This window comes from Toxotes jaculatrix, chromosome 2 (assembly GCF_017976425.1).
Source record: "Toxotes jaculatrix isolate fToxJac2 chromosome 2, fToxJac2.pri, whole genome shotgun sequence".
Lineage (NCBI taxonomy): Eukaryota > Metazoa > Chordata > Actinopteri > Toxotidae > Toxotes > Toxotes jaculatrix.
The window spans coordinates 3,535,460-3,551,297 of NC_054395.1; the positions used below are offsets into that span (position 1 = coordinate 3,535,460).

Sequence of the window (15,838 nt, forward strand, 5' to 3'; positions counted from 1 at the left end):
CAAAACATACCATGATATAATCTGTATTTGCACCAGTACCATGTGAAAATTACATTACGTCTGTATTTGTAGAGCACATCTCATGAATGTACCAGAACTATTTCAATGTTTCACAACACAATATATAAGTGAAGATTATGTAGGGTTACAATCAGCCATGCCAAATAACAAACATGGTCTTATTACTAGTATTATGAATAATCCACTTGAAACCACCTTATCATCTGGTGCAGTCAAACAGAAAAGTACTATGTATCTAGCTTCATGATAGTCAGACTTGGAGTCAGACGTGTGTTTTGGTTAGGAAAAATCGTGATTTATGACGTATGAACCACTTTACTGCTTCGTTCGGTATCAAAACCCTGTCATTGGTTTAGTTATCTTGCAACAATGTAGCGTGGGTTCGATTCCCGTCAGAGCTGCGTGTCATTTAGCTCCTAAACCATACAAACATGTAGTGTAGTCGAACAAGAACGTGCAAATCCCAAACAATTCATGAACCAATAAATGACACATCTTGATTGCACTTCATTTTATTGACCACTTGATGTCCTACTCGAGTACTATCTCATCAAAGCCTTGGGTAATGAACTATTTTTTTGAATCAGGTGTCGAAGCTTCAACAAAGCCTCAATCAGCCATCACTAGCTGCAGTCGGTCCCAGAACAGGTGTCGGTGAAAATTAGAGTGCAACACTCTATTTTTCGTTCTCTTGTGATCCTGACTCTTAGCTCGTCCAGTTTGTTTTCCAGGGACCGCACGTTAGCTAGCAAGAGGCTGAGCAGTGGTGGTCTGCTAGTGCAAACTGTTAGCCTAGCATGGAGGCGTACTCAAGTTTTGACAGTAAGTTTGTCGTACTTCAAACAGCCCAGAATGCAGTAACTAGACAGTTAAGCTTGACCTGACCAGACTTGAAACTGACAAACCTAACCATCTATCCATAGCTACACCACTTTATCTTTCTTTGAATCACAGCTAAGGTTTGTGTTTTTACCGTGGAGAACTCATTGACTGTGATGATATACACTATAGACAGCTTACTGCGACAAAAGCGTCCATTTTATTGAAAATCAAAATAAAGATGTATTAGAGCATTTTCTCATTTGTTATCAGCATATAAGTCAGTAAAACTGTACATACTAACAAAAAAAGAGGAAATAGAAAATAAAATCAAACCATAGAAGGAAAATGTATCATATTAGTTAAAAACGGCCTCCCTGATAATGTTATGAGGGGTGACTGATAAGTTCGTAGCCTAAGATAGAAGGGGACAATCTTAGAAAAACTGAGACTGAGGTAGCAGATGACTGCACAAAGGTTGATGTGTACATTTTCTCAGCCAGAGCTGACTTCCAATTTTCAATTACCAGAAACAGAAAAACCACAGAAGTTATTAACTTCAAACTTTCTGCAGAATCATTCAAAGAGCTAAACTGCACCTACATCATGTAACCCGAGCTGGAAAACTCATCTCCTTCTTCTTTAGGTCACTTATGACCAACTTATTGATCACCCCTCGTGTAATGATAATGTTATACTGATACTGTTACACCAAATGAGACCACGCATTCCCTCCTAGCTCAATATTTGAAGTTTTCACATCGAACACAGTTCACAGTTGAGTTTCTGAACATCAGCAGCGAGCTAGGAGAGCACAGCAACAAAATCAGGGAGCAGATTTAAAGTCAAGTCCTTGATTTTTCATAGCAACTCTCAGACCAAGTGGATACATGTCTCTCAGTGACAAAGAAGGAATCACAACAGAAGATAATATCCACGACACGATGAAAGAATGTATGAATGAGTATGACGGAATGTGTGACAAGATCAAAATGAAAAGCAAACACTGACATCAGCCGTACTGCACTATGTTTCCTCCTGATTATTGGTGATATCATTTCCATTCACATTTTTGTTGCTGGACATAATGACAGTAGTTTTAAACATTTGGCACCATTGTGGTAACAATAAGGACATTAAGGAATGAAGTGTTAGGGAGACAATTCATGTCATTCATGGAAACACTGTATCATGACCAAGTCAGTAATAAGGTAATGGAATTAAGTTTCAAATAAATAATACTTTTGTTTCCTGTTGCACCTCCTCTACATAATACAGTGTTGGCATAATCCTGGACCAGGATCAACAGAGAACCACCAAGGAAACACAGCAAGGAAAGATTTACATATAAAAATATGGCTCTTGTTTTTTTCCCCAAAAGAACAAAAGAAAATTAAAATCATTAAAATATTACAGGTAAATTTGCAGTTTTGTTACAACACGTTATTTGGGGATGGATTTTCTGTGAAAATTGGTCAAAACCAAAAACCACTGACCCTGATTGTATAAACGATACACGCCAGGACACACACTGAGAATTTTTCATACTGTGAAGAAATATTTGTTTGATTATTCGTTATGAACACTTTACAATGTGCTTTTAAAGTCCTGGCCTGCGTCAGCAGACAATGCTGTGTCAGTAATGGGATCTTGCATATTATTTCATACTGCACTAACCAAAAGTTTCTCTCTCATACAAAGAGGCTCAAAAGCAAAGATTTAAGATAACAAATGTGTCCTATAAAAGAATTTGAATTTCTCTGTGCCGTGATACAAATATTAAAGAACTAGAATTAGATTATATAAAGTGAAAATCCTGAAGATCAAATGAAATGTAATATTTGACCCATTCAATATACATGTGTTTTATAAAGCATTTTAAGTACATGTAGGGCAAGGTCATATGATTGTATATACCATATTACGGCATCCATAAGAATATTTTTCTGATACATGATATGTCCTACAATAAGAAAAGTTGCTTGGACTCGCTTATTTGGACAACAGACAACAATCTGATCAATTGCTTACAATTGTGACACCACTTAAAATCAATAACCAGTAATATTTAGTTATCATCCTGCCCTACACTTGCAGTTTTTCATAAATACTGACAGGAAATTGCACATGTATGTACATGTGCATTGGTCCATTAACTCTACAGCTAACAAGTAGGTAGTTCAGGCAGAAAATGCACAGTCACTCTGACCTGCTGCTGAGGCAATCTCTTGTTCTCTTTGTTAACACAAAATGGAGGAAACCAGTGGGCCACACTGAAGTCATTACAAGACTAAATCATGCAAGGAAGTATGTGACATGACACCAGAGAATGAATCATTGTTGAGAAGGTGAGGCTGTTTGCTCCATCTTCTTTACATGATAATAAACATGAGCTGTCCTGTTAGCTTGTCGCTAGTGAGCGAATCAATGGAGGAATCCATTGGTTACATTCCAATCAATTCAACCTAATTATTTGTTTGTAATTTATAAATACTTGTTTGTATTTGTTTGAAGTTGATTTTTGAACACATGACAGCCATACCAGGGAGTGACTAACAGGTTTAGTAGTCCCATATATTTGTGAAAGATGCGTTTTTGTTGAAAACATAACATGCTAGTGTTGGATTCTCTTTCAATTAAATGGCAGTCCATTGTCTGTATAATGTACAGTGTGACAGTAATTATGCTGATATGCTTAGGGTTAATTAGTACTGTGCATCCATGAGCATGAGCCACCAAAAGATCTTCAGGATTAACACCAAAAAAGACAGGAAGATAATGTTCAATTAAACTTAACAATTACATCAAGGTTAAACCTACTATCTCTTGATTAAAACAACATGTGCAAATCTCGTAGCTAAAAAGATTCACCTGAATACAGAGAATACACAAGGCCCACGAGCTTGATCTAAACAACAAGTAAGGGGCACAGGGAATGAGTCTCTTTTTTTTTTTTTTTTTCAAAACCAAGTGGCACTCGTGCAACTGCAATAATGGCACAGGTAATATTCTGTGTTCAGGTTCATCCTGGTGAGAGAGCAGAGACTGAGAACATCTCTTAAACAAAAAGCCTGGGCCTTGTTTGCATAGTTTGGCTATCATTCCTATCAGGAGTGGAAACATTTTACTCACGAACCAAACCGCTAAACCATCCATTTATTATCTATAACAGGGGGGCCTAGAGCCAATCCCAGCCAGCTCTGAGCAAGAGGTGGGTTACACCCTGAACAGGTCGCCAGTCTTGCACAGAAACAGCAGAGGAAAGGCGTGGCTGCACTAAAACCATTGATCTGAAAATGAAAACTAAAGTGAATACACATGAACCAGGAAGTAGTTACTAGACCACAAGGACATTGTTTCAAATTGTCTGATGGCTCTTGTGATTGGAATGACTCCACAGCGAAAGGCTCTATACCCCCCTAATCTCATTCATGAAGCTGGTGAATAAAATGTAGACAGAGCTGATAGGAGTAATGTCCAAAACGGAATGAACCGGAACAGAATGACCCATGTTTCTAAAAGAATTCTAAAGCTGTCTGTACATCAGGGGTCCTATGATGCTCAAGAATGACCACCACCAACAATACCCACCCAACCCCACTGTACAAAAATACACAGCTAACAGTGAACATGTGGAGCTCAGCAACACTTAACATGAACTGAATTTTGTGTGACAGGTGGATTATATGACTGCAAAGTGTTAACATAGATTAAATATAAGTTCTGGAACAAGTGAAGCCAATCAAATAGAACTAAATCAAGCAGACACTAGGAACTAGAGATTTAAGATCCAAACACAGCAGGTACCTGGGTGTTCAGACTGATTAACAGCAGTTTATTATAATATGAGGATTTTACTCCCCTGGAAAATGATCATTTCAGACATTTTTGCTGCATCGGGACCCTCACTGTGCCTGCACAGTGGGCCAAAGAGTTGATTTCGGGGTAAAAATTGTTTTTGATGTTGATATTTGTGAGGCTAATGACAGATATTGTAGGAATCATTCATTAAGCTCTGCACTTTAATTTTTAATGTCTGAGGGTGTGAGCTGTAGAGCTAAATATACAGATGAATCATTGATTCTTTATATATTATTTGCATAAGCATCGACAGTGCTGACTTTTATAATATATCTAGTTCACAGTATCGTGGACTAGAGATAAGCTTGTGTGGGGGCTTTGAGCCTGTGGTGGACTCAGGACTGACCACTGTCTGACATACATGGAGCATTCAAACACACTCATTAACAAAATCTTTAGCACAGCACAGAGAGTGAAAGGTCCTGAGATGATGAGTAAGAGAGGCAATCACTTGAAAGCTGACTGCAGTTCTTTGAAAGCGGCTCGTCTCTGTTTCTGCTCCTCAGCCTGCTTCTTCTTGGCCTCTTGCTCTTGGCGGATCTCAGCTTCAAACCGGTTGGACTCATTGATGGCCTGGACCTGTCCAACAGGAAAATACTTGATGGTCAGGCAAAAGAGTGCAGCACGGGTGGAAGTAACCAGTTATATACACAAGCAGCTGCAATGGAGAAGAAGCTGCTGGTGACTTTGAGGCATCATGGTCTGTGGCCACTGGGAGGCAGAGATTTGTGTTCAGAGTGGAGCCGCTGTCAGCTCACAGTCTGCATACGTTCTAAATGATTACACAATCACTGACCGAGGATCAATGAATGTGGCAGGGCACTTGTCCTATGTTCTCTTTCCTCCCCTCTTGCACTCCTCCCTCCTGGTGTTATTAGCATTTATAAAATTAATTGTTGCAAAGACCAAATTTCTCTGCATTTGTTTCTAGATTTCCCAGTAACACTGAGTCTGCCGTTTTTTGCGAATTATCTGAGAGACCTGATAAAGCTCATGTCTGATGAAGTGTTCCTGGGCCCACCAGTCTCTCCTCACAGTATGACAGATCATCAGAGAAAGAAGTTATCAGCGGGTGTGTGTGTTGTGCTTCAGTTCAACTCATGGCCTGAAGGCAGCACAGCAGCTAGCAGCATCAGGAAGGTCTTGGGGTTTGCACAGGAAGACGTGGTAAGCAAAATGTCTAATTTCCGGGTTGTCACCGTTTCTGTATTACTGGTAAAAATTTCTGCTGCTCTTTCTCAGCCCAGTTAATCTTCCTATAGTAGATTCAGACGAAGTTTCATGCAGCTCTGTACCATGGAATCCAATCATCAGCTGCAGTAATTAGCCCTGCCACCAGCTCCTACTCTCCCCCCAACAGCCCCTGCGTAGCCCTGAAAGGTGGCAGGCATGACAGACATGAAATGAACCATGGTTCAACCACTTCATGTTTTGAACAGTTTCTCCCCACTCTTAAGGGATCATTTCCATTATGTTGTCAGACACTTTATGATAACAATCTGATCCTGTTAGTGGCAAAAACAATCACTTTCAGTGGACGTACTCTGACAGTATCAAATGACCACAAAAATTCATCTCCTCATCTACAAAGCACTTAATGTCCAAGCTCCATCATATCTTAAAGACATCATAGTTCCCTGTCTTCCCAATAGAATGCTTCACTCTCTAAATATAGGCTTACTTGTGGTTCCTAGAGTTTCCAAGAGTAGAATGGGAGGCAGAGCCTTCAGCTATCAGGCTCCTCTCCTGTGGAACCAGCTCCCAGTGAAAATCTGCCTCTGGCAGGCAGACACCCTCTCAAAATTTAAGATTTGGCTTAAAACTTTCCTCTTTGATAAAGCTTATAGCCAGGACTAGCTCAGCTGAGCCTTGAACCATTATTCAAGTCCATTTTATTTATATAGTGTCAAATCATAACAGTTATCTCAGGGCACTTTCCCACATTTTAATGTCTTTGTTCATCATCTGTGATCATCTGATTTCAAGACAGAGTAAGTGAAAGTGAACATTTCAAGTCTTGTTTACACAGGAGGTGTTTTCTTGTTTATTTTTAAAACTTGTATAATGGTTTGTTTAATGGTGTCATAGTTTTTGTTGATAAAACACTGGACTGCATCAGCTGTGGCAGAGATTTGTCACACAGAATCTGATGCTTCACCCAGAAGTCTACCTCTCTTCTTAATGAATTAATTGCAATGTGACTTGTACAAGTTTGGAGTCAACTTACTTTAGCTTCAAAGAAGGTCTTGGCTCCTTTGACCCCCTCTGTTGAGACATCGATTTCAGAGAGGCGAGCAAGGACACTGAGGCCGCTGTCCTCTGACAGCTCTCCCGCTGCTGCCTTCCTGAAAATCAGCAGGAACTGGAGAGGAGAGGAAGAACAGAGAAACACGGATGTAGAAAGAAGAAATATCACTCCTTTTGACAAATTCTTCACCTGGTTTCCTTATTTCACCTCTCTGAAGCTGAGTTTGTTGTCAAGGTCCTCATCCACCTCCTTTATCATGTTCTTCAAGCCGATGTGTGTCTGTGGAGCACCGAGCTTCTCCATCATCAGCTTCAGCTCCATCAGGTCAATGAAATTGTCTTTCCCAGCATCATACCTTAAGACAGAATTAAGAGGAAAACAGCTTTGTTACAGCCTGGCTACAGAGCTGATCGTCATATCTTCCAACAAGTGTATGCTGTGCCACTATAAAGCAATGCAGATAGTTTTGGTTTTATTTATCCAGAGAGGGAGAAGGAGCTGGGCTCAGACAATAGAGTCCAAAATGTGGACTAGAAGATTTCTTGACATTATAATAAAACATACAGCCAATCAATGTGGGCAGAAAGATAAAAAGATGAGATAAGATCACAGAAAATTAAGATCACAATATACTCACACACATGCCAACCAGAAAACTAAATGCAAACAGGCCCAGAGGGCCACCACCTGGCTTGAGCAGGCCCCAGCAAGGACCTGTTGACTGATGCTCCAGTAAAACCTCTGACCTCCAAAGTCTACTCAGTGCGTCCGTGAGTCACAGTCAACATTTGTGCAAATTTTGAAGACAATCCCTCAGACGGTTCTTAAGATATCGCATTGCCATGCAAAACGTAAACACAGGTCATAGTGACCTTGACCTTTGACCTCAAATCTTCAAAATCTACTCACTTCATCTTTGAGTGACAGTGAACATTTGTGCAAAAGAACATCCTTCAAAGTATTCTTCAGATATCACATTGGCCTGCATAAAATTAAATGTACGATCACAGCGAACGTGACCTTTGACCTCTGACCTTCAAAATCTACTCAGTTCATCCTTGAGGCACAGTTAACATTTGTGCAAAGTTTGAAAGCCATCCCTCAAAAGGTTCTTATGATATCGCATTACCATACAAAACATAAATATGGTCATAGTGACCTTGCCATTTGACCTCCAAACTCCTTTCGGATCTGCCTAAAGTTACAGTCAACATTTCTGCAAAGTTTGACAGAGAGACCAAAGCGACAAAACCTTAAAGCGTTCATGAGACGGACGGACAATCCGAAAACGTAATGCCTCCGGCGAGGAGGCATAAAAACAGCAGCAGCACCACTGCCATCTGTCAGCAGATATGTGTAAACCTAACTTTAAATTCCAGCACTCAAACTGGGATTCTGGACCCTAGACCTGCCATAGCTGACTGGGAAATGCTTTTTTAAAGAACCCCCACCGAACACCTATACCTCAACAGTCAGCTGACCTGGAGCACACTATGCTTTACATAGTTAGGTATATTTTTTCCTGATCTTTGTGACTCTGTCTTATTAAGGAATTTATACTGTGTCATTTCTTGTTAATGTCCAGCACAAACTGGAGTCTGGTACTGAGACCATCACTTCTAAAGTTCTGTATGTCGTGTTCTGTAGTGAAAAAATTGTATTAGTCTCAAGTATTTGTCCTTGTTGAACAAACAAATGTAGATATGATGTCAGTCCATACTGTCTGAAAAAATAATCACTTAAATGCATGACAGGGAGAGCAGGACTGGGACTGAGCTACAGTGTGTATCAGGTGAAGAGGTATTCAGGCAATGAATGTTACCAGTCTATAAAATGTTTAGTCTAAATCCTTTATGAGTTATGCTGTTGCACTTACAGGATGTCTGTCCGTCTATTCAGTCTCAGGGGCTCCAGATTTACAGTCCAGTCCAAAAGTATTTGGACAGTTACACACTGTTTTGTTCTTTAGGCTCAGAGCTTCAGCCCATACAATCTGAAATAAAATAATGGATATGACATTAAAGTGCCAAGTCTAAGCTTTACTTGGAATGGTTTTAGATTAATATAGAAAGAACTGTGTGGGAGATATAGCCCCTTTAAACACATAAGGCGCAAAGCTTAGGGGTTGAAAAGTAACTGGACAGATACATGTGAAGTCGAACTAAATTATCATATTTGACATTCTGTGGAAAATCTTTTGCAATAAATTACATCACCATACACTTTGTATCTTCCCTAAAACGAGCATAAATGTGCAACCATCTGGGTAAAGATATCCTTTTTTCCACTTGCATGATGTATTACTTTTGATCATCCAAAAGCTGAAACTATGCTTTATGCTGTCATGCATGGTAAAGTTGCATTTATTCAGGAACTTGAGAAAGAATTGAGAAGGACAGCAGCTGGACCATGAGAGGCTTCAGAGTCACCAGAAAAGGCCCCCTGGTGGAGAAGTAGCTGCAGCAAAATCAAGGGCACAAAAAGCAGCTTCATGAAAGCATTTGACAACATTCTGGAGGACTTTTATACCAAACATTCACAAAGAAGTTTGATTCCTGTTTATTCTGAATGCTTTGTTTTTTTTACCAAGTTAAATACCTGTTACTAATGTGAACTGTGATTTCATTTATCAAGTTTGTTTGCCCTAGTTTGTGATTTACATTTAAATTTTGTTCTTATTTGAAACAGCTGTGTTGTTTCATACTTGAATTTTAATTCCTGATCAATTTGTAGCTAAAATAAAAGGTTTACACTCCAATTCCCTGCTTTGCCCAGGGTCCTTCTGTTGCATAACCTGTCTCAGATAAGTGCTGGAAAATTGATGGTTGGATTTGCCAATTAAAACATAAATAATAAACTTTTCTGACACTTGTCCAGATATATCAAGTTATACAGCAGCTGTATTTTAAGACAGATTATTGGAAAAAATAGGACTAAATGGTTTCTGTATTTTCAAAATTCTAATTTTTCCTGCAGAAATGCTCCCAATTCACCATTACATTCCTTGAGTCCATTTTTACTCTCTTTCAATGCCGGCCCACCCATTTTCATTGACACACCTGAGTGAATACTACTCCACCTACCTAACATACAGGCCTTCACCTAGCATACAGTACAGTCCAATGTGAATGTCATTTTGATTTTTTAAGCTGATCGATTTTTTTGGTCTGAATCAGGGCCTCCTTTAATCAAGATTTCATATCTTGCTCTCATTTTCAGATTGGAACAACAGGTTGTCAAAATGAATCCCACTAATGTTAAAATCAGTTTCTGTCCTCTCAGCCAACAATGGCTGATTTCAGATTACAGATCTTTGAGTTTTATTTATTCATAACTTCAGATAAATTCGGAAACCAAAGCAGACTGAATAAGGAATAAAAAAATTCTGATTTCATTAGCAGTTTGAATATTGGATTCTGCTTTGGTTAAATTTTTTTGGAAGTGCTTCTATGATCCCAGTGAAACCCATGAATTACTTTTGATGTCATTACTGTGAGAGTCACTTGTTACATCCTGAAGTTTCAGCTTATATCAGCTATCAACGATTGGCTGTTTTTTTTTTGGGAGGCGATTTTTTGTCATTGATAATTTATTAATGATCTTGTTAATCAACAATTCAAAACGTGCTAATACGACTGGCAGCTGCATGAAAACTGTGTGTACAGTTGCACACTAACCCAAGGGAACTTGTGCCACAGAGGGGAGTAAAATTGATGGGGGAGGATAAAAACATAAATAACATAGAGAAGGAGCTAACCACAGTAGGAGAGGTGAGGAAGTCTATGCATATCAGACTGCACTTCCTCGTTGGCAAGCAGAGCTCATGTCCACACATGTTCATGGGTTTCTGAACACTCACTATGTAGTTAATAGGGCAGCCCAAGATGGATATCATGCAATTACTGACTTCTTTGCATACTTTATGAGCTATTCTTGCCCCCACAGACTAAATAAACTTCCGGCTGAATATGAATATCTCATCAGTTAGCTCTCTTCAGTCTCTGTTTTGAGTAACTTAAATCTATCTTTCCCAAGTTGGTCTCATTGGTTGGCGCACTTCCACATCTATTTTAAGATATTTATTTTCCAAAGAGACTTCTGAGAAAAAGAGAGGCAAGCCCTTATTTCACATGAAAGAAGATGTTCAGTGTTTCCTTTCTCCAGTTCAAACTGAGTTCTCCCACAGATTTTTATCATCCAAACCTACGTTTTTGTAGAACAAAAAACTGAGAAATGCTTTTAATGTAGGTTTGATCTTTATTCTTTACTCTCTAAAACTTTGTTTTTATAAATGCATTTATAAATGTTATGGATATTTTTTGTCATTCAATATTAGTCAACAGTATCTTAATATAATCTGAAACTATAATTAACATTTACCAGCACACAACCTGGGGACTGAATCCACATTAGATCTCACAGCTAGAGTACAGTGGATGACTTTATAATATGGAAAATGTAGTAAGGTCTTACACTCTGCAGTAAACATGGGCAGTATAAACATCTATCTATTCATCGGTTAGCTTGATTAGGGATACACTTCCTTCCCCATCATACTAAAAAGATCCCATGGAGAGCAACAGGCTTGTCAAATGTGAATGTTAATTCATGAGATAAACCCTACATGTCTCATTGGGCCCAAACCCTTTGAAGATGACTGTAGTGTATTTAAAATTCCTGGACAGGCCTGGACATGACAGGAACCTGAAGAATCTCCATAGAGCTTCACAGAAAAACTGCCAAATGTCACAGACATGCAAAAACAAAACCTCACAGTTGACCTGAGCTACAGTTTCCCTCACTAAAAGCTTCAGATAGAAAAAAAATGAGAATATCAAAAGGACCAGCAGAGTGAATAGAAGACTCTAATAACTTCATTTTTAACTAGATTTATCCAGTCAAGTGTCTATGAATATGCTTTGTGAGGAAGTCACAACGACATATACTGCACAAGTAATGTAGTTGCCATTCAGCTCCACTTCAGTTGTGGAGCCTGACTCACTATGCAGTCACACTGCAAGCAGCCTCATCAACAAGTCAACCAATAATGCACTCCACACAAAGGCAACTACGGCTTCAGCTGCTACCGCAGAGCTGAATCAACAACTTCTGACAGTCAGAGTGTGAAACTGTATAAGTTTCACAAAACATCAGCGCAGTTTCATATGACACCGTTTTAAAAGAAGATGCCTTGTTGCTAACAGCATCCTTCATGTTGATTGCTATCAGATATATATATATATAGGTTTAGCCGCACAATTCATCTGTTAAGTACTTAGCTGTAGAGTACGTTCATATTACCTATCTACCTGTATACCTGTACATACATTTAGAAGCATAATGCATCTGTATAATATTCACCTGTATAGTACGTTCATAATACCTACTTAAGTGTAGATTTTGTCCATAAAACACTCATCTGTATATCATGTTGACTGTATATATCTCAACTGTAGATACTGTATATCCTGCACTTGCTGCTTTTGCACTTCTGGTTAGATGCTAAACTGCATTTCTAAAGTTCAAAGCCGCACTCCTCACTTGCTGGGGGGGGGGGGGGGGGGGTATGGCTTTTTCTGCTTTGTGATTTTACTGTATATGGATGGTTTGTTCGGTAAATGTAAATAACTGTTGTAGAGATTATACTTTTGCTCAAAAAACCCGATCAAATCTGCCGACAGCTCGACCATTGACCAGTCACTGGAAACATGGACTTACTATTTCTACAGGATCCCAAGAGGGACAAAAATACTGACTTTATTATAAAGTGAGGAGTCATTTATTGTAACAAATATTTTCCTATTCTGTTCTACGGGACTTTTCATGCGTCCACTCAAAGTTTCTAACAAACTCTTCCTCTCTCTTCTTCTCTCAACTTTGGCATTACTTTCGACTGCATCACATATTCATGTTCATCATCAGACAAAAAAGGCAACAAATACTCCCTCCACACTAAAAACATGGAATAATTCCTACACTAACTTATAGCCTTAATTTTAACATCTGGAAATTATTTCTGGTATTTCCATAGACTCATATTCTAGTTATTACTGTACATTTTGCCTTGTTGAATATAACTTTTTGTGCTGTTGTTATAACTAACTTTTCCTGCTGTCTGATAAACAGCTTAGTGATAGGCTCATTGAGATCAGGTAACTCCCAGACAGCCTGCATTAAACATAACAGTAAGAGCTGAACTTATGGTATAGGCCTCTGGTTTAACTGAGGCTTCTGGTCCCAGAATTCAGCATAGAGGTAGATTTCTGCTGCTTAAATAACTGGTTCAGAAACATTTCATCATGTCTGATCTTGTGAGCAAAACTTATGTGATGATACTATCTTCAGTGTCTAGTGAGTAAAGTGAATGTATTATTAGATTTAAAATGCAGTTAATCAAAATTCATTATTGAGGGGTAATTGAATTTCTAACAAACTTAAGAAGTCGACTCACAGCATACATACATATGCATATATCAGTTTCCTGGACTGAGAACCGAGAGAGCTTTGAATGAATGTAATCTCATTTCCTTATCACTGACTTGCACAATGTCCCCACCCTGCAATCACTCCAGCTACAGAAATCCATGGGTCCATTAGGATTAACGCACAATACAGCTGCAAAGAGAAACCTTTTCTTTATTTGTTCATCGCTTCTCTCTGTTCATTTATCTTATAAAATATTTTAGTATTTTTTAAGTTTTTATTTTGTTTGACCTGTGTCAACACTTTTTCTGGCTTACTTGTCCTTTCATTTTGATTTCATGCTGTGTTCTGTGGTTCTTCTTTAACCAACTACTAATAAATATATGATATAACAATATAATATCTGCTTTATTAAGCTGTGACCGACATGAGCAACGTGCCAAATCAACTTCCTTATATGAGCAATCTTAGAGTTACTTCCCTGACCAACCCATCTGACTCATATCAGATTAAAATGGGGAACCACTGGCCTAGAAGAATGTTTAATATGTGGCGTCCGAGCGGCCATATATTAAACATTCAGGACTCCATCCAGACTGTCACACATACACTCACATTTTGAACATCTTCTCCATGTCTTTGATCTGCTTTCGGGAGAACTCCTTGAACTCGGTGTAGGGGTTGAAGACCTTCATGCTGGGCTGGCAGTGCTCACCGTGCCCCTCGTTCAGCTCTCCTCGTCGCATCAGCTTAGCGCCCAGCTCCGAGTCCGCGTTGGCCGTGCTCGGCTTCTCGTCCGAGCCGTTTTCGTGTCCGGCGTCGTCCACGGCAACGGGATCCTCGGTTCCTTCCTCGATCTGCAGCCGACGGCTCAGCTTGGACGACAGCTCATCTGTGGCCATTTTCAAACTGGAGATTGTTATCTAGATAACTGTTAGAGTGAAGAAGGCTTTATAAACAGCCGTCTTGTTGTTCCTCCCCTGTGTAGAAGCCGTATAAGGTTATTTGTCAAACTGATAACAAATTTAGCCTACTTCCTTAATTTTGACTTTTAGTTTTAATTTCCAAGGCTCTAGCACCCAGGTCTGATAAATGCCTCCACACTAGGATGTTGTGTATTGCCTCATTAGCTACGTAACATTGTGTAGCCGTGTCACGCCGTCACCACACCTTTTAAAGACGTATGCAGGCTCGTGCTCAGCTTCTCAGCCACTGCTGGTCCTGGATAGGGGCCGCAAGCAGCGTCCAGCCCAGCCTCGCGCATTTCTATTACGTCTACTGTGGTTCGTTCAGGACAGGTCGGAATTTCAGACGCTGGTCCACGTCCAACGTGTTTTGTGTCTACATTGTCTCCATTGCCGTCAAAAACAACCCGTTATTGAGCAGTTAACACGATAAGGTGGAATTGTAATTCACTATTTTAAACTTAAGTGTGTTTTGTTTTTTAGTCTAGAAAGTGACAGTGTGACAAAGGATTTTTTTTGGGCCCCAGATAATTACTCCACCATCCTTGCCCAAGCAGGATGTTTACATTCTGTCAGTTTTTATTGGAGCACATAAAAGAATATGGAATAAGAAATTCAATAAACACCTACACTGTGTGAATGTCTTCAGATGTTGTAATGTGGTCATGTAGATAACCATGAATGATATAAGCCAAATTGTATTCTGTGTGCATACCAAATGTACATTGATATTTTATTTATCACCAGTTCATTGACATACAATCACCTGTTTAAAAAGGAGCTATTTTTCACAGGTTTCAAGTGAACATAACTGCACTAACATATTTCGCAAAAGCCATAACCATTCTGAACTCACACATGCACCGAACCCCACAGTCTACTCCCCCCCCCCCCGACTTCCTTCTATCCACCTACTGTGAAATTCTGAATATTTAATGTCACTGATAACACTGTGCAATATCTGTATACTGTGCAAATATAATAATAAGAATGTGCAATAACCCACACTACATATCAAACATTATATTAAACCCTATTTATTTTTCTTGCATATATAGACAATGCCTAAGAACTGTGCACCTTACACCTCCCCTTATATATTTTTATAATTCTCTTTTTTTATGTATTTTTTTTTAATAGTTTTTATATTTTCTATATTCTCTTTGCACTAAACTTATTTATTCTTTTCTATGTTGTATATATTTAACATACATGCTTGCACTGGAGGAGTTGCTTTTCATCTCTTTGCACACGTAAAAAATGTATAGCGACAATAAAAAGCATTCTATTCTATTCTATATCAGAATTAGAGTGAAACCAACAAGAAATGCGTACACTGTTGATTTAACAAAAATCCCCTCTAGATGTAAAAATCTCATAAAGTGCTTTGAAAACAATGATTGTTTAGTTGAGGATCCTGCCAAACAACTGAGAAATACTAACAACCTGAATTCATTTCTAGTCTGGTAAGCATACCTTTGAGTACAGCTCAGTGCTAGAT

General features: G+C 39.0%; 1 protein-coding gene across 1 annotated transcript; it reads right to left on the minus strand.

Annotated features, from left to right (window-relative positions):
* Positions 1-1,041: 1,041 nt before the first annotated feature.
* On the minus strand, positions 1,042-14,512 carry efhd2 (EF-hand domain family, member D2). Its single transcript, XM_041063529.1, has 4 exons — positions 13,988-14,512; positions 7,157-7,304; positions 6,929-7,063; positions 1,042-5,280 (listed from the first exon to the last, which is right to left on the minus strand). The coding sequence occupies exons 1-4, from the start codon at positions 14,272-14,274 to the stop codon at positions 5,149-5,151; spliced, it is 702 nt and encodes a 233-aa protein (XP_040919463.1). The 5' UTR covers positions 14,275-14,512; the 3' UTR covers positions 1,042-5,148.
* Between the last annotated feature and the right edge of the window lie 1,326 nt (positions 14,513-15,838).

What these genes read in the sequence shown, in the direction of transcription:
- efhd2 (XM_041063529.1), bottom strand. Translation starts at nt 14,274, where the DNA reads ATGGCCACAGATGAGCTGTCGTCCAAGCTGAGCCGTCGGCTGCAGATC. An exon ending in ATGGAGAAGATGTTCAAAAT is followed by an intron (nt 7,305 to 13,987) that starts GTGAGTGTATGT and finishes TTCTGTCTTAAG; the next exon opens with GTATGATGCTGGGAAAGACA. An exon ending in AGACCTTCTTTGAAGCTAAA is followed by an intron (nt 5,281 to 6,928) that starts GTAAGTTGACTC and finishes CCTGTTGGACAG; the next exon opens with GTCCAGGCCATCAATGAGTC.